At 40.1% G+C, this 26,006-nt stretch overlaps 2 protein-coding genes across 5 annotated transcripts; both read right to left on the bottom strand.

Annotated features, from left to right (window-relative positions):
* Nucleotides 1–226: 226 nt before the first annotated feature.
* On the bottom strand, nucleotides 227–3,376 carry LOC111341854 (uncharacterized). Its single transcript, XM_088761594.1, has 3 exons — nucleotides 3,131–3,376; nucleotides 2,030–2,536; nucleotides 227–774 (listed from the first exon to the last, which is right to left on the bottom strand). The coding sequence occupies exons 1-3, from the start codon at nucleotides 3,233–3,235 to the stop codon at nucleotides 415–417; spliced, it is 972 nt and encodes a 323-aa protein (XP_088617720.1). The 5' UTR covers nucleotides 3,236–3,376; the 3' UTR covers nucleotides 227–414.
* Nucleotides 3,377–5,453: 2,077 nt separating this feature from the next.
* On the bottom strand, nucleotides 5,454–24,902 carry LOC111341843 (uncharacterized). 4 transcript variants are annotated; one of them, XM_088761502.1, is made up of 3 exons: nucleotides 11,928–12,431; nucleotides 10,842–11,348; nucleotides 5,454–5,940 (listed from the first exon to the last, which is right to left on the bottom strand). In XM_088761502.1, the coding sequence occupies exons 1-3, from the start codon at nucleotides 12,030–12,032 to the stop codon at nucleotides 5,590–5,592; spliced, it is 963 nt and encodes a 320-aa protein (XP_088617628.1). In that variant the 5' UTR covers nucleotides 12,033–12,431; the 3' UTR covers nucleotides 5,454–5,589. The 4 variants fall into 4 exon arrangements, with proteins under 4 accessions (XP_088617628.1, XP_088617626.1, XP_088617625.1 ...); XM_088761500.1 differs by lacking the exons at nucleotides 5,454–5,940; nucleotides 11,928–12,431 and adding exons at nucleotides 8,162–8,664; nucleotides 24,708–24,895; XM_088761499.1 differs by lacking the exon at nucleotides 5,454–5,940 and adding an exon at nucleotides 8,162–8,664 and having other exon boundaries at nucleotides 11,928–12,422.
* Nucleotides 24,903–26,006: the final 1,104 nt, after the last annotated feature.

Below are 26,006 nucleotides of genomic sequence, written 5' to 3'. Positions count from 1 at the left end.
TCGAACAGCCAACAATAATGCATAAAACCATCCCTTCTTTCTCACATGAACTCTTCGTTAGATACGGTTTGTTTACGCTCGAGGGACACCAAGATGGCGGATAGTAACCGTTGCTAAGGTATTGGTCACGTGGGTGAAACCCAAGGATAGCGTAAATAGAGCATATCCAATAGAGTATCTCAAACGAGTCTTTCTTTCTGATACTTTATTAATAGTACGAGACATTGATTGCCAAAAATCAAATTTGATTCTCCACATATCTAACCATTGCGACTCTAAGTAATTTAGCTTTCCCCTTGTTATTCTGTTTAGAAAGTGTAGTTTCTAACTTAGGTTTGATTTTGATTTACTCTGAAATTTAGGTAGTAACGTTCACCCCATAAACTCACTGACTATTCAGATTTGATGACAGGACTACTGGGCTGGTGGTACTTCTTGAATTATGATCCGGGACACTGAATTCCATCCTGTGTAAGCGTTACCCAGTGTCCAACCACCAGAGCACTTGCCTACCCAGAGTTCAATGCGAATCGTTTCTTGTGGGAGATTCTCACAGAAACCTTCAAAGAAATGAGGACGATGGATGTTGGACGTTGAGCTATAAGAAGAAGAAGTGAAGAGGACTGAATCAATTGGCAAAGGTCCGCTGCATTCATTGCCGTTGAACTTGAAATACCATCTCTTGCATTTGACATTGGAATTGTGCAAACGAATGTTTCCTTGGTATGAGACTTTAAGGGCTGTATTTTGGTGCAGTTTGTTAAAAGAGCATTCCTGAAAAAAAAATCATGAAACACACCGAAAGAAATAACTCGTCTAAAATGTCATAAGCACTGCAAAAAATGCGGAGTGGAAATAATTTATGAAGCCTGTTGTTATCAAAGTAATGTTAGACTTTTTGCTATAAGAACCTTTTCTATAAGAACGCGCTAAGAAGATACCCAGGCTGAGGGTCAGTCAAGAACGGCTCTTTTTTTTCTTTTTTTGGTAAGAAGTAAAATAGAAGGTAGGAGAAATGTAAAACTGTGGTCCAAAAGTCTAACATACTCTGGTCATGTCCGAATTGATAAATTACGACACAACTTTAGGAACGTGTTAGGAATGTTTTCAGACTAAGAGCTTCCAGCCTCAACACCAAAACTACATAGAAAACTGTGTAATACAAAAGAAGATTTGAATTGAATTTCTCACGATTACCAGCTCCTACAACATCGATGTGGCCAGTTAAAAAGTAATACGAGTAGAACTTAGTCAGGTACTGGACACACTGACTCGGAAAGATAAAAAGAAAAAAAAAACCTTTTTGTGAAGAAATGGTAGAATTTTTCGTCTGTGGCCATAAGGGGTTCAAGTTGTGGTTGGAATAACTGTCTTATAACGGTGTAAAGACGCTCCTTTGGACATGACTTCCCTGCCCAGCGGCTAGGCAAGGAGTTCCTTCCAACTACAGTGTGTACAGTCTGTACTGACTGATTCATTAAGTAAAGGTCATGATCGGTCAGCGTACCTAAAAATGATTTGGTTTCGATTATGTTGGGTTACTTTACACGAAGACTAAGAAAAGCAGATGTTTACGGCTGATACTGATTAACTTCATTGATAAACTTGTGAAAATTGCTTAACCTCCGGTAAAGTTATGTAAAAGATGTCGGTTGGAGATCAATAGCATGAGGACGAACACTGCATCCTACTAACATGCTAACTACGAAAACGATATGTGACTTTAAACGAGTTAAAAATTGCGGATGATCGAGAAGGAAAAAAGAATAATGTGAAGAAAATGATACTACAGGCTCAAAGTCATTTATAGTTAGATCGATGCGCTTCATCTTGTGGTGTAGGTGTCAGTCCTGGTGTCAGCTTGTTGACTAAGTTAAAGTTCAAGTTCTAGTGTCTTCTGGTGGGCAACTAACTAAAACGCTTCTCAATAGGTTCAATCCCAACTCACTCAGGCACTGAAGTTTTCTAACCGCTAAATCGCATCTGAGGAGCTCCAATGTTTGCGAACTCAGGTATAAAGGTTACTCACCTTTATTTTACCGCTGTCCGTATCCGTTGGTGAATTCCATGCGCACTGTTTCCAGTTGGCCAGCTGTCTTGGGTCAAAATTTGCTCCATCTCCTTTCTGTCCCTTTGTTCCGATTCCTCTTTCTCCTTTGTATCCTTTGGGACCCCTGGGGCCAGGGAACCCAGGGATACCCGCACCATTTACGCCTTTGCTTCCTGTTTCTCCTTTAGAGCCTTTGTAGCCTCGTGGACCAATTTTCCCGGGAATTCCTTCACTTCCCTTTTCCCCCATGCTACCAATTTCTCCTTTTTCTCCAGTCAGCCCTTTGTGCCCCCGGGGGCCTCTTAAGCCAGATTTACCGGGGATTCCTGCATCTCCTTGCCGACCCTTTTCTCCCGTGTCGCCACGTCTTCCCGGCGGACCTGAAGGACCAGACGAGCCCGGCATTCCTGGGGCTCCAGGTACTCCGTTGGATCCAGGCATTCCTTGCATTCCCGGCAGTCCTGGCATTCCACACGACGAGCACGACTGTTAGCAAAGACGACAGGAAAATAATTTTTAAGCTACAGATTGAATTCGTTTTTTCTGTCACGCATTCTTTTGTTTTGGACATCGATGAAGAGATGATGATTGACCTGGCATTTCGACATGTCAGATTTACTTACTTGGTGTGCTACTTGTAGCATTGCGATCAAAGAGCCGTCACGTTGGATTATAACATTTTATCCTGGAAACATTTTGAATTATCTACTCAGATAAAACCAAACAATCTTGTTGAATCATAGGCCATTGCAGGTTTTTATCCAATAAGGAAATCGAAATGTGGCTTTCATTTGGCACAAGGACGAAATAAATACAGAAAGATACTCTGTTTTGGACATCGGTGGGATCTGCCCATACCGGAAGTTTACGACAAACGTTATTATCTTATAATACATTTCGCTTCTTTTCCGATTTTCACTGGCTAGATTGCGTTTTTCGTGAAAAAATTCTTTGTACTATCCTCTGATGCACTTCATTCGTACGATTTAACAGTGAAATACGGTGATGATTATTGTCAAGTACAACTAGCAAAATAACTGACAAACGACTCTGTTAGCAAAGTTAACAGCCAGTGCTTACCTTGCATTGTGTTGATGAAACATTCCTTTGAAGTTCGTTGGCATTTGTTAATAAGTACATAAAGGAACTGACGGCGATAAGCGCAGCCAAGGAGAAATCCTGCATGGCTGCGTTATATTGGATGCTGTTGATTATAAACTTGTTGGATCTTTAATGCTCTGACAAACAAACCCTTTGAACGTAGACAGCTTATTCCTTTGCATATAACACAGATTAGCCTCAGCTCGTCTTTGCACAACAGGAACATCATTCCATCCTAAGATGATAACGATTGGTTACTGTTCATGTGTACGTGGTTAACATATCACGTGTATCGACGCCATTGGAACAGTCGCGCTAACGCAGGATTCAAGTTCTCTTTTTCTGTTTCTGCGTTCTTCTAAATAAAAATTGGATGTTTTCGACAAGCAATTGACCTCTGGCTGATATAATTTTCTAAAAGTTTACAAAAATAAGGAGCACGTACTGGTACTGGAAGAAGAGTTCATCTTATGATAAAAAGTAAAAAAGCCGTAGTTTTCGAGTTTCAACGTCAACGTAATAGTATTTGAATGTGAAATGCGTTTATACTGATGATTTTAAAATCGAAACAGAATAATTTGGAAGTCATCTGCTTCCGGCTAAGTCGATGTACTTTGATAAGAAGGAATACGATTCCCATCTGAGACATAACGATTGGATATTCGCTCAAACTCTTCCTTGATATCACTTGCTTCAGCGCATCGGGTACATCTGCCATAGACATGCTCACACTCGTCTTCCTTTTCCGCATTCTCTACTAGCCGAAGAGCGTGACTGGTTTGGTTTCCTAAAATATTTGTCAGCTGATCTGGAGTTATTGTCCGCTTAACAAAAGATAACAAGGCGATCTTCTCAAAAGAAGGAAACTGGAATGTTTAAGCTTTAAAGCTCCGAGGACAGTATTTTTTGAACTGTGATTTTTGTTGTGCCACAAGTAAGGAGAAGAAAGAGTGCGGGGTCTGTAGATCGGTTAATCCTTTAAACGCAAGGAGTGATTAACATGTAACCTCTCCTTGTGATATCGATACATTATTCAGTATCAGGTAATGAGAATACTTAAACTTATCAGCCGGAAGTTGTTACTTGATCTAACACCAAATTCTCGAATCTAAGTTATGAGGAAATGTGCAGCAGTTACAGTGGAGAATTAACAATCAAATCTTGGGATTTAAAGGGTTAATATGATATATTATGGAAGTAAAGGGTCACATGGGATATTTTCTGTAATTTCATATTATTTTGCTTAAGCGAGTTATAGTTGAATCTTTTTCTCTATTTGAAAGCATATTTATCTTATGCACCATTGCCTGAGCGGTATCAGGGGAGAGGGGTGGGGGTAGATTAATTGCAAACGAGTATTTCAGGGGAGAAGGGTGGGGGTAGATTTATCGCAAAGGAGCATGGCTGTCGGTAGTAATAATACCTCGCCGACATCAAGGTGTCAGACTTTTAAGCTTCGTTTGCGAATCCAGTTGATTTCCTCTTCAACTTATGTTCACAGTACTTTGTGTGTGATATTTGCTCTAGATCGACAGTAGAAGGATAATATTGATGATATCAATGCAAACCCCAGCGAGGCTAAGATATCCAATTAAAACTTCAAACCGAATGATCGATAAATAACGAAATAAATTCAGTGCATGATTAGTACACTTGAATGAAAAAATCAAGATAAAACCAACGGTGCTCTAGTTTAGCTATGGAGCTCCCAAACCGAGCATTAACGTTTGTTTTAGTTTTGACATATATTGGCTAAATTAAAGAAAATTATGCACTGACGATATAATACAAAGTGTTCGAAATTTCGCTGAGCACAGACTAATGCCCCTTCCCCTCCCCTGCCCTCCCACCCCCTGCCCCCGTCCCACACCTCAACGAAATAATTAATCTAATGTACTATAACGAAGAAATCTACTACCATGTGTTCAAAATATTCATCTCTAAAAGTTATGGCGGTTAAACTACTGCGATCGGTTTTTTTGTAGGCCACGTAGAACGAAATTATCATTTTGTATCGTTTAACGGGATTTGAAGTAGCTTTGTCAGTTTTTTTCCCTTTTTCAGATTGAAACAGATTTAAGTGCACCTCACCCCACTCCCCCTCCTTACCTGAGCGCAGATATAAAAACTATGTATAAGATTAATGCATATCAGGATCACCTCCCCATATTAAGTAAACAGCGTAAATAGAGCATATTAAAGAGAGTACTCAAGCGCGTTTTGCTTTTTGGTATTTTATTAATAGTATGAGACATTGAATCAAGTTTAATTCCCTACATATCCTTCCATCGCGATTATAAGTAATTTAACTTTCCCCTCGGCATTATTTTTAAAAAGATTTAGTCTTTAACTCAGGTTTAATTTTGATTGACTCTGAAATTTAGGTACTAACGTCATCCCCGCATGAACTCATTGACTATTCAGCTTTGATGACAGGACTACTGGGATGGTGGTACTTCTTCAATCATGATCCGGGACACTGAATTCCATCCTGTGTAAGCGTCACCCAGTGTGTGTACATTGCACTTTCCTACCCAGAGTTCAATCCGAACTGAGCCCCGAGTGAGATTCTCGCAGAATCCCTCAAAGGAATGATGACGAAGAATGTTGGGAATTCCACCACTCCAGTCGGTGTAAAGAACAGAATCAATCGGCATAGGACCGTTGCATTCATTACCATTAAACTTAAAATACCATCTGTTGCACTTTTGATCAAAGTCTACACGAATGTTTCCTTGGTATGAGACTTTGAGGGCCGTATTATCATACAGTTTGTTGAAAGAGCATTCCTGAAAAAATGTACAAACAAGAAAATGAGCATTTATCTCCGTTAGTCAGTTTCAAATTACTTAACCAGCTGGCGCTAAGATCAGTTTAACAAAATAAAACTTTCAGTGGCCAGTGTACCTTAGTTTGGCTCAGCCAAGATAATTGAATCGGTGTGATTGTATACTGAGGCTTACAAAAGGTTAATATATGCGGTTAAAATTCTGAATAAAAAAACCATTAGGGGCGAACATTTTAACAAGTGTGGGTCAACATTTTTTGTTTCTATTAGAGAGGTGTACAGAAGAATCTCAGCAATATCATTTCAAATTTAAATGCACACCACTATTGAGACTTTATTTAGGTATCGAAAGGTTGTACTCAGTAAAAACAACCAAGTCCCTAAAGACAAGTAGAGGAGGAGACGAGATGTGGTATTAATTCAGACCAGCTTGAAGCTGACCTGGGCCAGCCTGCATAAATATTGTTATGAATAAATAAATAAGTACGTTTTAAATGAATTGTACAGGTTAGCAGAATGGGCGGGGGGGGGGGTGGGGTTGAATTCCGTTAGTGCTAAGCTATTAAATCTTTGGGAAGGAATGAACTCTTTCTAAGGTATTTTTTCGTTAGGGCAAGTTAATACTGTTGGCGAGGGAAGTTTGGAAACACTTACTCTATTATACCCTGTTATTGGTCTATAGATATAAAAGGAACATTGTTCACTCTAAAGCTAAACGATTGGCCAGTGAGCGTGTGTATTTGATTGACATTTCATGAGCATCACCGCAGTCTGAGGGCTGAACTGACGCATGTAGAATTGTATCCTTCTTTTATAGCCATATAAGGCTTTTGAGTTCGAATCAGTGACAGCGGGTAGATACAAGTATAATTGTGTGTAGAGTAAAAACTTTATCTGATTTTTCAACATGGGAAAACAATTTCATAGCTCATATTCAGGGAAATCTCCGTTATCTCACTCCGCTGATCCTACTTTTACTCAAATAGCTTAAATCCAGTAAGAGAACAAATTTTTTTGACTCATCTTGGAATAATTTACTATAATGCACGCGGTGGTTTAAGCAGAGAATCAGTAGAGGAGTAGAGAGTCAGCTTTAAGCTCAATCACAAGTCATACATTTGCTTTTCAGTTTCTGAGTAAAGAAGAGAGCAAAAGTATCGAAGCATGGGATTCGAATTAATCTTAATATCATATTTGTTCAAAAGCAGATATTTAGTTCTAAGACAGCCTTCCTTCTATTTTCCTGCAACATCTAGAAATTGATCTTTCCAACAAAAATTATTCTTAGCACGAGTTCTTTCCTTTGCTTCATTTGTAAATTATCGTTTGAGTTCCAACAACTTTTCCTTGCACCTCCGACTAAAAATTTCAGACGATAACACGATTATTGGGATGTGTTAACTGGAGTCAGGGGAAAATTCGAACATTCCTGTACAATCCGATCACTTAAGGTACTAGTTAGTAGCTTGGGGGTCGCGAGGAACGGGTGGTTGAAGGATTTTGGTTGTGTTACGATATCGATGGAAATCGTCAGTACTGCAATCTTCTTATAGTCTCCCCACTTAACAAATGGTAAACAGCACAGGGTAGACTATAAAGTTTTGGTTGCACGCGGGAGGTTGCTAAGCACGAAAGAAGCGTAAGAGTCGCTCGAGGCAATAGCAGAGAGCGACTCTAGCTTCTTGAGTGTTTAGTAAACCTCCCAAGTGCATCCATAACTCAATAGTGTACGCTGTGGTGTTTACCATTTGTTTTATAACATAACATTTACACATTGTAGCTAAAGAGTTCCCTTTTATTTAACAAATCTTACGTGACCAGAAAAAAAAAAGCGCACGTGGAAAAACGGTCTTCGCATTTGCTCCCGTCAGCAGCGTACACCCATGGGCAAATGGTGGACGCTAAATTGACCAATCAGAGCGCGTGCTTTGCTTTGGTTATGTTATAATTTGGCAGTTAATTTAGGGCTAAATTTTCTTTTGTCCCCCCATCTACTCTGGCGACAACAGATCCCCGCTCCCTTTCCTCTGAAAACCTTGTGATCCCACCCCCAAAATCCCCAAACTCTTCCCCCGCTAATAAAAATGGCTGCTTCCTGCGGCTTCAAGGGATTTTTGAAGAATCCAAGCCTCCTGAACTTCCTATATATGACGACACGACAAGCAACCCTCCCCTCTGTGGAAATAAAAATAATGAATGAGATTATAAATCAAGAAAACATCTATGGCAATATTTTAATTTAATGATATATTTTTGCCAGATCACAATGTTGAATCTTTTCCAGATATTTCTATCACAGCTAAGTTTAATTTGACTTTACATTTAAGTTCGAGTACAAACATTTTTCTATTCAGTTCTGATGATAACAGAACTACTGGGATGGTGGTACTTCTTCAATCATGATCCGGGACACTGAATTCCATCCTGTCAAAGCGTTACCAAGTGTCTGCCCAGAGCATTTGCCTACCCAAAGTTCAACGCGAACCGTGTCTCGTGGGAGATTCTCACAGAAACCTTCAAAGAAATGAGGACGATAGATCTTGGTCATTGAACCAGGGTAAAAAGTGTAAAGGACTGAATCAACTGGCAAAGGTCCGCTGCATTCATTGCCATTGAACTTGAAATACCATCTGTTGCATTTGGCATAGGGATTGTCTAGACGAATGGTTCCTTGGTATGAGACTTTAAGGGCCGTATTTTGGTGCAGTTTGTTAAAAGAACATTCCTGAAAACAAAATTATGAACAAATTGAGAGAAAATAACCCAAGTACAAATATCAAGGGCATTGCAAAAAATGTGGATGCGAAATAATCCCTGAAGCCGTTGTTATCAAAGATCAATGCTTTTTTTTAATATTAAAGAAATATTAAGAAAATACTCAGACTGAGAGTCAGTTAAGGCCGGCTCTTTATTTATAATTTTTGTAAGGTGTAAAGTTAAATGTAAAAAGAGATAAAGATAGAACTGAGGTCTCGCGGGACAATTAACTCAAATACTTTGGGCATTTTTTAACATAAACAAAGCAGTTATTGTACGATACACTGAAGAACAACTCAGTTTGTAGTAGAAATTAATTAGTCTGGTCACGTCCGAATTGATTTATTACCACACAACTTTGAGAAAAAGTTAGAGTATGTTTCAGACTCACCAACCGACATTTTCACATAACTTCACCGGAGGTTAAGCAATTTCCACAAATTTATCAATGAAAGTAAACAGTATCAGCCGCAAAAAATAAGAGGAGGATGTTGGGGAAAAAAAGATAACCCACCTAAAAATATCATAGGCAGTGCAAAAAATGCGGATGCGAAAAATAATTCATGAAGCCCGTTGTTATTACTGAAAGAACAATGTTGGTTTTTTTTTTTTTTTTTATTAGAACCTTTTTCATAAGGTCAAGAAATGTAAAACTGTGGTCTAAAAGGACACCTAACTCAAGTACTTACTGACATTTTTTTAACATATACAATGCCGTTATTGCACAATAAACTGAGTTTGAAGTCGAACATAGTCTGTTCATGTCTGAATTAATAAATTGAGACACAACTTTAAGAACGTGTCAAGAATGTTTTCAGGCTCAAATTTCAAAAATTAAAAACGTGCAGGCTCAGCACCAAAACTACATGTTCTTAAAAAAGAAGTGTGTAATATATTAATAAATTTTAATTAAATTTCTCACGATTACCAGCTCCTACAACATCGATTGGGCTAGTTAAAAAGGTAGTCTGAGTAGAACCTGGTGATAATGGACACACTGCTTTGTAAAAAGAAAAAACAGTTTCGTGAAGAAAAGGTACAATTTTTGTTCTGTGACCAAGGGGTTCAAGCTGTGTTTGGAATAACTATCTTGTAGCGTTGGAAAGACACCCTTTGGAAATGACTTCCCTGCCCAGCGGCTAAGCAAGGGGTTCCTTCAAACCACAGTATTCACAGTCTGTGCTAATTAAGTAAAGGTCATGATAGGTCTGCGTACCTAGGAATGATTTAATCTTGATTTTGTTTGTTTTATTGTTTTACGAAGCCTAAGAAAAGCAAGTGCTTACGGCTGATACTGTTTACTTCCATTGATAAATTTGTGGAAATTGCTTAACCTCCGGTGAAGTTATGAAAAAATGTCGGTAGGTGATCAATGACATGAAGAAGAACAATGCATCCTATGTAAATGCTAACATAAAAACGACAATATGTAATTTTAAACCAGTGGAAAATTCCAAATGACGGAAGAGGAAAAGAGAATGCTCTGAAGAAAATGATGCTACAAGCTCAATGTCATTTTTAGTTACATCGATGCGCTTCTTTTTAATGCCAAAAAACTCGCGGTGTAGGTGTCAGTTTGTAGACTAAGTTAAAGCTAGTGTCTTCTAGGGTGGCAACTGACTGACGCGCTTCTCAGTAAGCTTCAACTTCAAATCACTCATGAACTGAAGTTTTTTAATCACTAAATCGCATCTAAGGCCCTGTTTACAAGCAGGTAGGGTAACCCTAGTGCTAGGGTTACCCTGCCAGGAGGGTTACCCTAACGCTCCCATATTTCTTCTTTTTTTCATCGACGTGTTAACAAGGCAGCTAGGGTTACCCTAGCACTAGGGTAACCCTAGCTGAGCGCTAGGGTTACCCTAGCGGCCTTGTAAACGCTCTGCTGGGGATAACTCGCCAACCCGGGACAGCTTTTTGCTTGTTTCCAGACCCTTTGAACATTGATAACAATGCATGCGGTTACCAAGCATAGGTAAGTTGTCCCGGGTGGTAGGGTAACCCTACCTGTGAAATTTTGCTTGTAAACCCGGGCTATCTTTGACCCGCCTGGTAGGGTAACCCTAACACAAGGGTTACCCTCCTTGCTTGTAAACAGGGCCTAAGAAACTCCAATATTTGTGAGCTACAATTGTAAAGACTACTCACCTTTATTTTCCTACTGTCCGTATCCGTTTCTGCCCTCCATGCGCACTGTTTCCAATTGGCCAGCTGTCTCGGGTGAATATTAGCTGCATCTCCTTTCTGACCCTTTATTCCGATTCCTCTTTCTCCTTTGTATCCTTTCGGACCCCTGGGGCCAGTCATCCCAGAGATACCCGTACCATTCACACCTTTGCTTCCTGTCTCTCCTTTAGAGCCTTTGTATCCTCTTGGACCAGTTTTCCCGGGGATTCCTTCACTGCCCCTCTTCCCCAAGCTACCAATTTCTCCTTTTTCTCCACTCAGGCCTTTGTGGCCCCGGGGGCCTCTTGAGCCAGGTTTACCCGGGGATCCTGCATCTCCTTGCCGTCCCTTTTCCCCCGTGACGCCACTTCTTCCCGGCGGACCTGAAGGACCTGGTGAGCCCAGCACTCCTGGGGTCCCTGGTATTCCATTCGATCCGGGCATTCCCGGCATTCCCGGCAGTCCTGGCATTCCACATGATGAGCATGGCTGTCATCAGATAAGAAAATAATTTTTTTAAGCCACATATTGAATTCGTTTTTCTCTTAAGCTTTCTGTTTTTTTATTGATGAGCAGATGATGATCGGCCTGCATGGCATTTCGACTTGTCAGATATACTTACTTGGCACATGTGAAACATTGCGATCAAAGAGTTGTCACGTTAGATCATAGAAAAATGTTATATTGGCAACATATAAATTATCACGTTAGAACATAGTCCAGTGTAGCTTTTTGTTCTAAAAGGAAACATAGATGTGGCTTTCATTTGGCGCAAGGACGAAACAAAAACTGAGAAATATTCGAAGTCTGCTCTGGATATTGGTGGAATCTGCCCATACCGGAAGTTTCTGGCAATCGTTAACTTTACCGTATGAAACTTTTTCTTCCCCTTTCCCGTATTTCAGTGCGCTAAACTGCGTTATTGGTTAAAAAGTTTCTTTGTGTTATCCTCTGATGCACTTCACTCGTGCTATTTAACGGTGAAATACGGTGCTGGTCATTGTCAAGTAGAACCATCAAAATAATTGAAATATGACTCGGCTGACAAATTCAACAACCAGTGCTTACCTTGCATTGTGATGATGAAACGTTCCTTTGAAGTTCGTTGCCATTTGTTAATTGATACATAAGAGAACTGACAGTGATGAGAACCAACAAAGAGACACCCTGCATGGCTGCGTTATTCTGAATGTTGTTGATTATAAAGTTGTTGGATCTTCAATGCTCCAGCAAACAAAACCTTTGAACGTACATAGCTCCTTTCTTTGCATATAACACAGATTGGCCTCAGTTTTTCTCTACACAACAGGAACATCACTCCATTTTAAAACGATAGCGATTGGTTATTGTTCATGTGTACATGGTTAACATATCACGTGTATTTGCGCAATGGGAACAGACGAACTAAAGTTTGATTCCACTGGGAGCCCAAGCGTACTGTGTGTGATCCAGGTTTCAGTCTGGTGTGTGACTTTGGGTGTAAAGTTCATTAACGGCAAGAACTAACAGATTAAGATCGAATTTCAAGTGTGCGTGTGGGCCGTTAATAAAAGGAAAAATTAGAAAAAAAAAAGAAAAAGATTTTTCGTACCCGCTTTATTTCCAACGGTCGTTTTGACGCTGTTTTGGCGACTTTCTTTGTAAAGCGTGCGGTGTCACCAGTAAACTGTATAATAGGAAAAATTATGAAAAAATTAAGAAAAAATTAAAAAGGAAAATAAAAGCGAGGAATATATCTTATGAAGTCACATTTCCTTTTTTCCGTAGCTGCTTTGTCGTTTAAGGTCCCTTTAACGCTGTTTTGGCGACTTTCTTTGTAACGTGTGTGTTGTTACCGGTCAACTATGTTTAAAAAAAGCTCAAGGCTGGAAACTTCAACCGGTCCCGATCACTAAGCGTCGCCCCTCGATGGCCGATAAATTGCACAAAAGGCGACCGATCTCCCTCAAATTTCCACCCGCGAGAGCGCTTAGCTATTATAATACCCTTTCCAGCGGCAGAAGTTTCCAAATTCCGCTGCATCGATCTGATTTTTACCATCCATTCTAGCTAAATCGCTTTGTAGGTACCCGCATCCTTTTGCCCCCACTACGGGATTCAAATTACACACACGACTCCCCAGACGGTGTTGTTTGACAAAAGGACAAACGTAACAACTTTCCTAACGATCCCCTGGATGGTCTTTTATTCGGTCAGATGCGCTTTGATATTTGAATCCCATAGTAAGGGCAAAAGGATCACGCGTACCTACTGTAAAGTTTTTTGATAATCATTTACCCTAGCTATGCTATATATGTACATACTGTACATGTGTGATCTGTTAATCTGTAATGTAATAACGTGATGCCCGTATCCACATTTAGGCATGATTCCTGCGTAATAATAGTTAAGTTGAATAAAGACTTGTGATTGACCAGAGCTCTGCATCCATGAATATAACTCTCTATCGTAATATTACCGAACCCAAGAACTCGACACCAACAAAGTGATTTGGCCAGAATGGGTGGTAAAACGGAACGGCTCTCAGATCGATACAGCGGAATTAGGTTAAATTGACATTCACTTTTTCCTGTCATCACCTTTTTGCTCTAGAACATGTTGATAAAGAAAGGCTCAATTCTTCTTTAGTCGCTCTTGGGAGTGAGATGTGACATGGTGGTCAAAGGTGACGTGCGAGGACGATATTTTTTCTTCTTTATTAATTTTGTTCCACTTTCACGGGTTACCTCCTCAACACTCTGTTCTTTCCCCTTGCCATAAAATTATCATTAACGAATGGCCATTACCCAGGAGGTGTAAAGGGAAATAGTGGTAGGATGGGAGGGGGTAGGAAGGTAGAGGCAAAGCGGAGGAGTGTTAATCGGCTAACGGAGGTTGAAATACTCGGCTGACATAAAGATGTCAGACTCAAGATCAGCACACACGAGGGGACTAATCCCTGCGACTAGTCCCCGCAACAAGTCGCGGGGACAAGTCCCATCGTGTGAACTAGCGGTTTTTACCACAAAATCTAGTCGCAGGGAATTCAAACTGGTTTGAATTTTTGGGACAAGTCCCTGCGACTTGTTTCTCAAAATGCTTCGTGTGAACGGATTGTGGGACAAGCCCTTGCGACCAAATTAAAATAAACTAATCACAGATCGGTATAGCAATGTACAAAAGCGACTGCGTGACTTCCGGGATAATTACTTTGATGATTCCCCCCCCGGGATTTAACCAGTTTTGAAATAATTTACATGAGTACTGAAAATCTTGATCGAATTTTCGCCCCTTTTTGCTTCTGTATTGGCCACATCTGATCGGTAACAAAGCGTTATTTTCCGCTTATATCCGAACTGAATCAGAAGCAATTCAGGCACTGAGTAATTTCGCTGAACAATCTGTAGTTTGTACTGAGGTGATTTATTTCAATGCTACTTTGCTATTTTAATAACTCTGGTTTCTTAAGAAAGCTGCAGAGTGAAAGAATGATTTTGTTTGCCCCTAGTTTTTGCAACTTTCCTATGCAATTGGTCCCCGCGTGTAAACACTACTAGGGTCTAGCCCCTTCGACCAGTCCCTTCGTGTAAACTCTTAAGGGGACTGGTTGCAGGGACTAGTCTCCTCGTTCGCGCCGCTCTTTACCCTTTTTTTCAACTTTGTTTGCAACTTGCAGGCGGGTTCTACCTCAACACTTCAAAGATTACGCTATCAGGAGATTACATTGTAAAAATCTTTAACTGAATGTCTTTGTTTCATCCGTAAGCCAGAAAAAAAAAAGAAACAAACAAACAGACAAACAAACAAAAAATTAAAGAAGTATTGAGACAAACTTCCTTTTTATGCCACTTTAAACACTGAGGTTGCCGGCCAGTTTAGAATTTTGCGGCTTATCATCAGTCAATCATATACTACAAGTTACCTTTTTACTTTGCAACTATCTTCCGTCATCTTACTCGGGAGATCATAAAATGTCGAGGCAGTCGTCGAAAATGGAAATGTCACATTTATAGTACGAGGATAATGATATCAATGCAAACCTCTGGGGGAGGGGGAGGGGTAAGATATCCAATTTTCATAGCTAGTGGCTCTATTACAGTTAAACCGCTTCAGTCGGTTTTTTTGCAGGCCATTTTAAAATTTAATCACGCGGAACTCTCGGCAAATATCAAACTAGGACTGTTTGTTGCAGTGTTTGCAAAATTCAACATTCTCGAAAGATGCGACAATTTAGTTGGAGTGCGAGTGGTTACTCAAAGATCTCCAGTTTTCAGATATGGTAATGTCTGATCAAGGGAGTAGAGCAAGAAGGCCACCTCCAAACTTTGAACCGAATTTCTTATTTTTTTCCTATTTTAAGTCTGAACAGATGTAAGTGCGCTTCACCCCCATCCCCCGAGCGCAAATAAAACTTTTGTATATCAGATCCCCTTAATAAGTAAACAGCTTAAATTGAGCATATCCAATAGCAACGAATACTTTTTCGGATATTTTATTTATAATAATACATACAAAAAAGCAAATTTGAATCTCTATATATCTTTCCATTGCTACTATAAGTAACTTAGCTCCCCCCTCAGCCTTGTTACAAAAAAGGTGCTCTTAAGGTATACGTATTCTCCTTAATATGTATTATGGAATTTTCAGCTCTGATGACAACAGGACTACTGGGACGGTTGTACGTCTTCAATTATAATCCGAGACACTGAATTATATCTTGCGTCAGCGTCACCCAGTGTGCACCCTTAGCACTAGCTTGCACTTACCTACCCAGAGTTCAACCTGAACCGTGCCCCGCGGGAGATTCATACAGAAACCTTCAAAGGGAGAAGATAGCGGAGGTTGAGCGTTGAGCTAAGGACATAGTTGGTGTGAAGGATTGAGTCAATCGGCAAAAGATCACTACATTCATTGTCATTAAAATTGAAATACCATCTGTTGTATTTGCCATCAGAAATGTACGCTACAATGTTGCCCTGGGACTAAGACTAGCTTTAAGAGTCATACAACTGAAAGCGCATTCCTGAAGAAAATCATATGGAAGATAGGAAAATAGGTTCTGATAGAATACTTATCTCCGATCGACACAGACTATTTATCGCACTGGAAAAAGTGTGGATATGAGATCTGTTGTTTGAAAACCAGTTTTATGTATTAGACATAAATTATATCTTCCTTCGATCACCACAGTCTGGGTACACATGGAATATATTTGTAACCCTGAAGAAGAAAAAGTGGCCTCAAAAGGGCCATTCTTTCTATTGGAAGGAATCATATTATATATGCTAAAAAGCAACCTTAAAAAAACCAACAAACGATCAAGTAAAAACAAAACTGGCGGTTTTTGGACAAGATCTAAATTTGCATTAAGACGACCGTCTGTTATGCTTTGAAATGTTTCACTCTAATTCAGCGTGGGCTTTAAATTTAGCGTACAACCATCACCCAATCATGGCATGTTAAACACAGGCGAGAATCTGAATGTCTCAGATATCGCGGATAGCTAAAGGATTGATAAATAGTAAACCACGTTTAATCAATGCGACATCTATTTCGTGGCGGTAATTCTAAATTTGAGGTTGGTGATTATCTGTTGCTTGATTTTAAGAATGTTTACCGAAGTCTGAGGAAAATTCAAACATTCCTGCACAATCCGAGCTCTTAAAGGACTGGTCATTATTCGTTCCCTCAAGGAGGGGGGGGGGGGGGTGGAAGATTTTGGTTATGTCACGATAAAAATGACCAGTTTTGCGATTTTCTCATGATTCCTCCGCCTCACTGACAGTTAATTGGCATTTATTTATCCCTTATACTCTAATCCTAAACAGATCAACCCTCCTTTCCCCCTGAAACCCATGTAATCATGCCCCCAAATTACCTCAACCCCCCTCCCTCACTCTGTGATCAAAGAATGGGTGGTTCCTCAGGCTTCGAGAGTTTTGTGATGAATTCCAGCCTCCTGAACTTCTAATAGACTATGTGATAAGGACCCCTCCCTACTCTGCAGAGATAAAAACTGTGAATGAGATTCATATAACACTATTTTTATCAGGAAACATCTAACAGCAACTGAATTGAGATGAAACAACAAACATATGAAATACATATATATGAACTGCGGTTATGAAGCGTATATGAGCACGATCCTTCGCAGTAAATCACTATTTAAGCAATAGTGAAAATCAGACCTAAAAAGAAAAAAAAAAAAAAAAAAAGAAAAAAAAAAAAAAGGCCTGAATTTTTTTCAGGTCTGATTTTCACTATTGCTTAAATAGTGCTTTACTGCGAAGGATCGTGCACATATACGCTTCATAACCGCAGTTCATATATATGTATTTCATATGTTTGTTGTTTGATTTATCATCTACGGGTTTATGTCGAATTAATTTGATGGCCTGCTCCCAGTTGGCTTGTTAGCTCAATTGGTAGAGCGCTGCACTAGTATCGCAGAGGTCAGTGGTTCAAATCCCGTACAGGTCTGATTTTCACTATTGCTTAATTAGTGCTTTACTGCGAAGGATCGTGCACATATACGCTATGAATTGAGATGCTTTCCAATTTTATTTGAATGAAAAGCAATTTTTGCCAAATCACAATGTTGAATCGCTACACATATAAATCTATCACATTTTAGTTTAATTTTACATTACTTTTTAGTTCGAGTACAAACATGTTTCCCCTAACACTGTTAATTGACTTCTGATGATAACAGGACTACTGGGATGGTGGTACTTCTTCAATCATAATCCGGGACACTGATTTACATCCTGTGTAAGCGTCAGCCAGTCTTTCTCCAAAGCACTTGCCTACCCACAGCTCAACCCGATGATGATTGGTGACTGTAATGTGTACGTGGTTAGCATATCACATACATCAGCGCCATCTGAACAGTCGGGCTAAAGCAGGATTCACGTTCTCCTTTTCTGTTTCTGAATTCTCCTAAATGACAATTGGATGTTTTTGAACAAGCAATTGACCTCTGGCTGAATTAATTTTCTCAAAGTCTACATAAGTAAAGAGCACGTACTGTTCCCGGGAGATGACTTTATCTTTAAAAAAAAAAGCCATACTTTTCTCGTTTCAACGTCAAGGTAATAGTATTTGAATGTGAAATACTTTTGTACTGATGATTTTAGGATCGAAACAGAAGAATTTCGAAGTCGCCTACTTCCGGCTAACTCGATGTACTTTGATAGGAGTAAACATGATTCCCGTCTGAGACATAGCGATTGGATATTTGCTTGAACTCTTTCTTGATATCACTTGCTTCAGCGCGCCAGGTACTTGTGCCATAGAGATGCTCACACTCGCTTCAAGTAAGTCTTCCTTTTCCACATCCTCTGTTGGCCTGCAGAGCGTGACTGGTTTGTTTTCCTGAAATATTTGCCAGTTGATCTCAGCTACTCTTATATATATATATAAAAGAAAGTGTATTGGACTTTAATTGAGTTTCTCACAATAACCAGCCCCTGTAACATCGATTTGGCTGGTTAATAGGGAAAATCATCTGATACTGGACACGCTCAACTGCAAATACTGAAATTAGTTTGTAAATAAAGGTACATCCAATTTTTGTTCAGTTGCTATGCGAGGCTCAAGCTCTGGTTGGGATAACTGTGTTGTTGGTGAGAGAAGATTCCTGAGACGTATTCGGTTAATCCTCGCTACTGATGTATAAATGTAAAGGGAACATCATTCACTCTGAAACTAAACAATTGGCCAATGAGTACGTGTGCTTGATTGACATTTCACGAGCATTAGCGCTGCCTGAGAGCTGAGCTGACGCACGTATAATTTTGTCCTTTTTTATGGCCATTAAAGGCTTTTTAACTTTGAATCAGCAACAGCCAGTTGATACAGGTATAATTGCGTGTATAACAAGCAAACTACACCTGATATCCCGCTGATCCTGGTTTTACTCAAATAGTTAAATCCAGTGTAAGAGCAAACGCTTTTCTTTTGGAGTCATCTTGGACTAATTCACTTCCGTGCATGCTGTGGTTTGCGCAGAGAATCAGTAGAGGAGTAGAGAGTCAGTTCTAAACTCAACCACAAGTCCTAAGACGGCGTTCGTTTTTTTCCTGCAATATTTAGAAATTTTCCTTTACCCGATGAAAATTATTCCTAGTCCAAATTCTTTACTTTGTTTGATTTGTAAATTGTTTTAAAGTTTGAGTTCCAACAGCGTTTCTAGTTCTTTCAGCGACGTGCATAAATTAGTCCAAGCCTAGGTTTGATTGCATTTTGATTCTGTTCCTTCATTATTGAAACTAACCATCGGCACGGCTTTTTCAGCCGCGTGATGTTTCATGTCGAACGAATTGATCCGAGGAAGTAAGGGCATCGAGCTTGGGCTTTCTTGTCCCCCAAACGGGGAAGTAAATTAGTGTTGCAAGACTGCGGCGATCGTTCAAACAATGCTTCCAAGGTTCCTTTACAACGTAGTCCCGTGAGCAATTAAGAGCGAGAAAATTGGCTTCGATCTGTTTACGCCCAACACGCAACATTTCCATCCAAAAAGGAACTTTTGTGATTTCTTACCAACACTTTTTGGAGGACTACTTTAAGACAACTATTCGCACGAAAGATTTAGACAAAGACTTCTTCCATGGATTAAGTTCCTACAATGTTGAGTACAATCTCCTTGATAAGAGAGTTCAAGGGTTTTACTTATTTGTTTACTTTTTATTTATAGTAAACAAAAATTCGTACGAAAAACAGGCACGATTTATGAACTTTACCAGCTTTCAGAACTCTTAATGGCTAACCACGGGAACAAAAAACAAAATTATGATACTATTAACCCGGATTTGAAGTAAACTTCCTCATTATTGTTTTCCAGATTTAAGTGCAGCTCACCCTACCCCACCCCCCTCCTTCCCTGAGCACAGATATACAAACGGTACATACGATTCATGCATATCACATCCCCTTAGTAAGTAAATAGCGTAAAAAGAGAATATCCAATATCAAACAATTCTTTCTTTCTGATCTTTTATTTATAATATGAGACATTGATTGTCAAAAATCAAAGTTGACTCCCTACATATCTTTCCATTGCGACTCTAAGTAATTTAGCTTTCCCCTTTGCATTATGATTAAAAAGCGTAGTTTTTAACTTAGGTTTGATTTTGATTTACTCTGAAATTTAGTTAGTAACGTTCACCCCATAAACTCACTGACTATTCAGATTTGATGACAGGACTACTGGGCTGGTGGTACTTCTTCAATCATGATCCGAGATACCGAATTCCATCCTGTGTCAGCGTTACCCAGTGTCTGCCCAGAGCACTTGCCTACCCAGAGTTCAACGCGAATCGTTCCTCGTGTGAGATTCTCACAGAAACCTTCAAAGAAATGAGGACGGAGGATGTTGGGCGTTGAGCCAAGATAATTAGTGTAAAGGACTGAATCAACTGGCAAAGGTCCGCTACATTCATTGCCGTTGAACTTGAAATACCATCTGTTGCATTTTCCATTGGAATTGTACAGACGAATGTTTCCTTGGTATGAGACTTTTAGGGCCGTATTTTGGTGCAGTTTAATAAAAGAGCATTCCTGAAAACAAAATCATGAAACACACTGAAAAAAATTACCCCTCTAAAATATCATGAGCATTGATAAAAAAATACGGAGGCGAAATAAATAATATATGAAACCTGTTGTTATCAAAGCGGACTAATCGTTAGACTTCTTTTATAAGAACCTTTTTTATAAAAACACACTAAGAAGATACCCAGGCTGAGGGTCAGTCAAGAACGGTTCTTTTTTTTCTTATTTTGGTGAGAAATAAAATTGAAGGTAAGAGAAATGTAAAACTGTGGTCTAAAAGTCGAACATAGTCTGGTCATGTCCGAATTGATAAAATACGACACAACTTTGGGAACGTGTTAAGAATGTTTTCAGATGAAGGTGTAGTCTGATCGTCCGGGTGAGTGTAGTCCTGAGAAGGACTGTTGTCGGTGGTAGTGACTGACGTTTCGACAACCTGTGCGGAAGTCATCATCAAAGTCAAGTAAATGATTGTTGTCAGTAGAATGTTCTTATTCCAGTTCGTGTGAAATGATCGGTTGGTTTTGCCGTGATGTTATTGGCTGTAAGACTCAAGTGACGTAAGTCGGTCGTGATTGGTCTGTTTCGATCTGTCGGTAAAGTTAGGTCGTTCTTTTTCGGTCGTTTGTGATGTTTATGTCGTGTCGTGTTGTGTCTGTGTTTGTGTCGTGTTTGTATGTGTCGTGTTTATGCCAATTTCGCTATAACAAACCGCTAACCGACAAATCCAGACATAAACTACAATGCACTGAAGACTTCACTAACGCTACCAAGACTGTTCAGATACCTGACGACTACAAACTAGTGTCATTAGATGTGAAATCACTGTTCACAAGTATTCCACTTCAATTAGCATTACAATGCACTGAGACTGCAATCCGACAATCTAGCGACCCACTACCGCTACCGACAGACGACATTATGGACTTGCTAAACATTTGCCTAACGTCTACTTACTTTCAGTACAACGGTAAACACTACAAACAGTTACACGGCACTGCCATGGGGTCTCCAGTTTCTGTTGTTATAGCAGAAATTGTGATGCAGAACATCGAGGAACGCGCCCTTTTGACTTGCCGACAAACGGTACCGTTTTGGTTACGTTACGTTGACGACACCTTCACCGCCGTTCGACAGGACGAAATTGACGCATTCCACCGCCACCTTAACGAACAAAACACTGACATACAGTTTACCAGAGAAGTCGAAGAAAATGGCAAACTTCCTTTTCTAGACTGCCTGGTAAGCCACAACGACAACTCATTACGGACGACAGTTTACAGGAAACCGTCACACACCGACAGATTACTAGAAGAGTCATCCTACAACCCTACATCACACAAAGCCACAACCATCAGAACTCTAACACGACGCGCACAACTAGTATGCGACTCGACAGACAGCTTATCCGACGAGAACAAATACCTTCACTGTGTTTTTACGAAGAACAACTACAACAACGACTTCATCCGACGAAACACTCACCGACCCACTACCACTACCGAAACAAACGACACCGCAACCCCTTCGACTACAGCAACCATACCGTACATAACAGGCATGTCTGAAAACATCTCGCGCATCTTACTACCCTCCAATATCCGCGCCGCCCACAAACCCATCACCACACTACGCCATTACTAACCAACGTTAAAGACAAAGACGAACCGAGGAACAGACAGGGAACGATTTATAAGATCGATTGTACCGACTGCCAAGCCTCCTACATCGGTGAGACTGGCAGAAACCTCACAACAAGACTGACTGAACACAGACGGGCGACGAGGAAAGGTGATGTCAGCAATCACATTGCTGAACACCATCGACTTACCAACCACAACATTGACTGGGACTCTGCGCAATGCCTAACCTACAGCACTGACTATTTTCAACGACTGACTCTGGAAAGCTGGTTTACTAACTTAGAACAGACTCCCCTAAACAGATGTCAACAACTAACCGCTCCATACAAACGACTCATTCACGACATAAACATCACAAACGACCGAAAAAGAACGACCTAACTTTACCGACAGATCGAAACAGACCAATCATGACCGACTTACGTCACTTGAGTCTTACAGCCAATAACATCACGGCAAAACCAACCGATCATTTCACACGAACTGGAATAAGAACATTCTACTGACAACAATCATTCACTTGACTCTGATGATGACTTCCGCACAGGTTGTCGAAACGTCAGTCACTACCACCGACAACAGTCCTTCTCAGGACTACACTCACCCGGACGATCAGACTACACCTTCACATGTTACCCCCGAGTTGAAACCATTTACTGCACAATGTTTTCAGACGAAGAGCTTCCAGCCTCAACACCTAAACTACATGTTCTTACATAGAAAAATGTGTAATATATAAATAGATTTGAATTGAGTTTCTCACGATTACCAGCTCCTACAACATCGATGTGGCCAGCTAAAAAGTAATACGAATAGAACTTAGTCAAGTACTGGACACACAGCTGACTCGTTAAAAAAAGACCTTTTTGTGAAGAAAAGATACAATTTTGTTCTGTGGCCATTGGGGGTTCAAGTTGTGGTTGGAATAACTGTCTTATAACGTTGTAAAGACGCCCCTTTGGACATGACTTCCCTGCCCAGCGGCTAGACAAGGAGTTCCTTCCGACTACAGTATGTACAGTCTGTACTGACTGATTCATTAAGTAAAGATCATGATAGGTCAGCGTACCTAAAAATGATTTGATTTTGATTATGTTGGGTTACTTTATACGAAGACTCAGAAAAGCAGATGTTTACGGCTGATACTGATTAACTTCACTGATAAACTTATGGAAATTGCTTAACCTCCAGTAAAGTTATGTAAAAAATGTCGGTAGGTGATCAATAGCATGTGGACGAACACCACACCTACTAAAATGCTGGCTATAAAACTGAACGATAATATGTAACTTTAAACCAGTTGAAAATTCCGAATAGCGGAAGAGGTATGCTCTGAAGAAAATGATGCTACAAGTTAGATCGATGCACTTCTTCTTGTGGTGTAGGTGTCAGTCCTGGTGTCAGTTTGTTGACTAAGTTCAAGTTAAAGTTCAAGTGTCTTCTGGTGGGCAACTAACTAACACAGTTCTCAATAGGTTCAATCTCACCTCACTCATGCACTGAAGTTTTCTAACCGCTAAATCGCATCTAAGGAGCTCCAATGTTTACGAACTCAGGTATAGAGGCTACTCACCTTTATTTTACCGCTATCCGTACTCGTTCCTGACCTCCATGCGCACTGTTTCCAGTTGGCCAGCTGTCTGGGGTAAATATATGCTGCATCTCCTTTCTGTCCCTTTCTTCCGATTCCCCTTTCTCCTTTGTATCCTTTGGGACCCCTGGGGCCAGTCATCCCAGGGATACCCGCACCATTCACGCCTTTGCTTCCTGTTTCTCCTTTAGATCCCTTGTAGCCTCTTGGACCAATTTTCCCGGGAATTCCTTCACTGCCCTTTTCCCCCATGCTACCAATATCTCCTTTTTCTCCAGTCAGCCCTTTGTGCCCCAGGGGGCCTCTTAAGCCAGGTTTACCAGGGATTCCTGCATCTCCGTGCCGTCCCTTTTCCCCCGTGTCGCCACTTCTTCCCGGTGGACCTGAAGGACCAGACGAGCCCGGTATTCCTGGGGTTCCCGGTATTCCGTTGGATCCGGGAATTCCCTGCATTCCCGGCAGTCCTGGCATTCTACACGACGAGCACGACTGTTAGCAAAGACGACATGAAAATAAGTTTTAAGCTACAGATTGAATTCGTTTTTTCCGTCACGTTTTCTTTTTTTTTGGACATCCATGAACAGATGATGATTGGCCTGGCATTTCGACATGTCAGATTTAATTACTTGGTGTGCTACTTGTAACATTGCGATCAAAGAGCCGTCACGTTGGATTATAACATTTTATCCTGGAAACATTTTGAATTATCTACTCAGATAAAACCAAACAATCTTGTTGAATCATAGGCCATTGCAGGTTTTTATCCAATAAGGAAATCGAAATGTGGCTTTCATTTGGAACAAGGACGAAATAAATACAGAAAAATACTCTGTTTTGGACCTCGGTGGGATCTGCCCATACCGGAAGTTTACGGCAAACGTTATTATCTTATAATACATTTTGCTTCTTTTCCGATTTTCACTGACTAGATTGCGTTTTTTGTTAAAAGATTCTTTGCACTATCCTTTGATGCACTTCATTCGTACGATTTAACAGTGAAATACGGTGATGATTATTGTCAAGTACAACTAGCAAAATAACTGACAAACGACTCTGTTGGCAAAGTTAACAGCCAGTGCTTACCTTGCATTGTGATGATGAAACATTCCTTTGAAGTTCGTTGGCATTTGTTAATAAGTACATAAAGGAACTGACAGCGATAAGCGCAGCCAAGGAGAAATCCTGCATGGCTGCGTTATATTAGATGCCGTTGGTTATAAACTTGTTGGATCTTTAATGCTCTGGCAAACAAAGCCTTTGAACGTAGACAGCTTATTCCTTTGCATATAACACAGATTAGCCTCAGCTCGTCTTCCCACAACAGGAACATCATTCCATCCTAAGATGATAATGATTGGTTACTGTTCATGTGTACGTGGTTAACATATCACGTGCATCAGCGCCATTGGAACAGTCGCGCTAACGCAGGATTCAAGTTCTCTTTTTCTGTTTCTGCGTTCTCCTAAATGACAATTGGATGTTTTGGACAAGCAATTGACCTCTGGCTGATATAATTTTCTAAAAGTTTGCAAAAATAAGGAGCACGTACTGTTACTGGAAGATAAGTTCATCTTATGATAAAAAAGAAAGACGTACTTTTCGAGTTTCAACGTCAAGGTAATAGTATTTGAACGTGAAATGCGTTTATACTGATGATTTTAAAATCGAGACAGAATAATTTCGGTGTCATGTGCTTCTGGCTAAGTCGATGTGCTTTGATAAGAGCGAATATGATTCCCATCTGAGACATAACGATTGGATATTCGCTCGAACTCTTCCACGCATGATATCACTTGCTTCAGCGCATGAGGTACATCTGCCATAGACATGCTCACTCTCGTTTTCATTTTCCACATTCTCTCCTGGCTGAAGAGCGTGACTGGTTTGTTTTCCTAAAATATTTGCCAGTTGATCTGGCGTTATTGTCCGCGCAAGAAAAGATAAGAAGGCGATCCTCTCAAACGAAGGAAACTGGAATGTTTAAGCTTTAAAGCTACGAGGACAGTATTTATATAACTGTGATTTTTGTTGCGCCACAAGTAATGAGAAGAAAGAGTGCGGGGTCTGTAGAACGGTTAATCCATTAAACCCAAGGAGTGATTAACATGTAACTTCTCCTTGTGATATCGATACATTATTCAGTATCAGATATTGAGAATAATTAAACTTATCAGCCTGAAGTTGTTACTTGATCTAACACCAAATTCTCGAATCTAAGTTACAAGGAAATGTGCAGCAGTTACAGGGGAAAATTGACGATCAATTCTTGGGATTTAAAGGGTTAATTTGATATATCATGGAAGTAAAGGGTCACATGGGATATTTTCTGTAATCTCATATTATTTTGCTTAAGCGAGTTATCGTTTTATCTTTTTCTCTCTT

This window comes from Stylophora pistillata, chromosome 5, assembly GCF_964205215.1.
Source record: "Stylophora pistillata chromosome 5, jaStyPist1.2, whole genome shotgun sequence".
In the NCBI taxonomy this organism is placed as follows: domain Eukaryota; kingdom Metazoa; phylum Cnidaria; class Anthozoa; order Scleractinia; family Pocilloporidae; genus Stylophora; species Stylophora pistillata.
The sequence above is the reverse complement of the archived record's forward strand: the minus strand, read 5'-3'. Positions and strand labels throughout refer to the sequence as shown.

Bases quoted from the DNA above. Each gene is read 5' to 3' on its own strand.
- LOC111341854 (XM_088761594.1), bottom strand. From the start codon at position 3,235: ATGCAGGATTTCTCCTTGGCTGCGCTTATCGCCGTCAGTTCCTTTATG. The intron at 2,537-3,130 runs GTAAGCACTGGC...CTTTGCTAACAG, and splicing joins TTTCATCAACACAATGCAAG to TCGTGCTCGTCGTGTGGAAT. The intron at 775-2,029 runs GTGAGTAACCTT...TTTTTTTTTCAG, and splicing joins CGGACAGCGGTAAAATAAAG to GAATGCTCTTTTAACAAACT.
- LOC111341843 (XM_088761501.1), bottom strand. From the start codon at position 24,812: ATGCAGGATTTCTCCTTGGCTGCGCTTATCGCTGTCAGTTCCTTTATG. The intron at 24,114-24,707 runs GTAAGCACTGGC...CTTTGCTAACAG, and splicing joins TTTCATCATCACAATGCAAG to TCGTGCTCGTCGTGTAGAAT. The intron at 20,397-23,606 runs GTGAGTAGCCTC...TTTTGTTTTCAG, and splicing joins CGGATAGCGGTAAAATAAAG to GAATGCTCTTTTATTAAACT.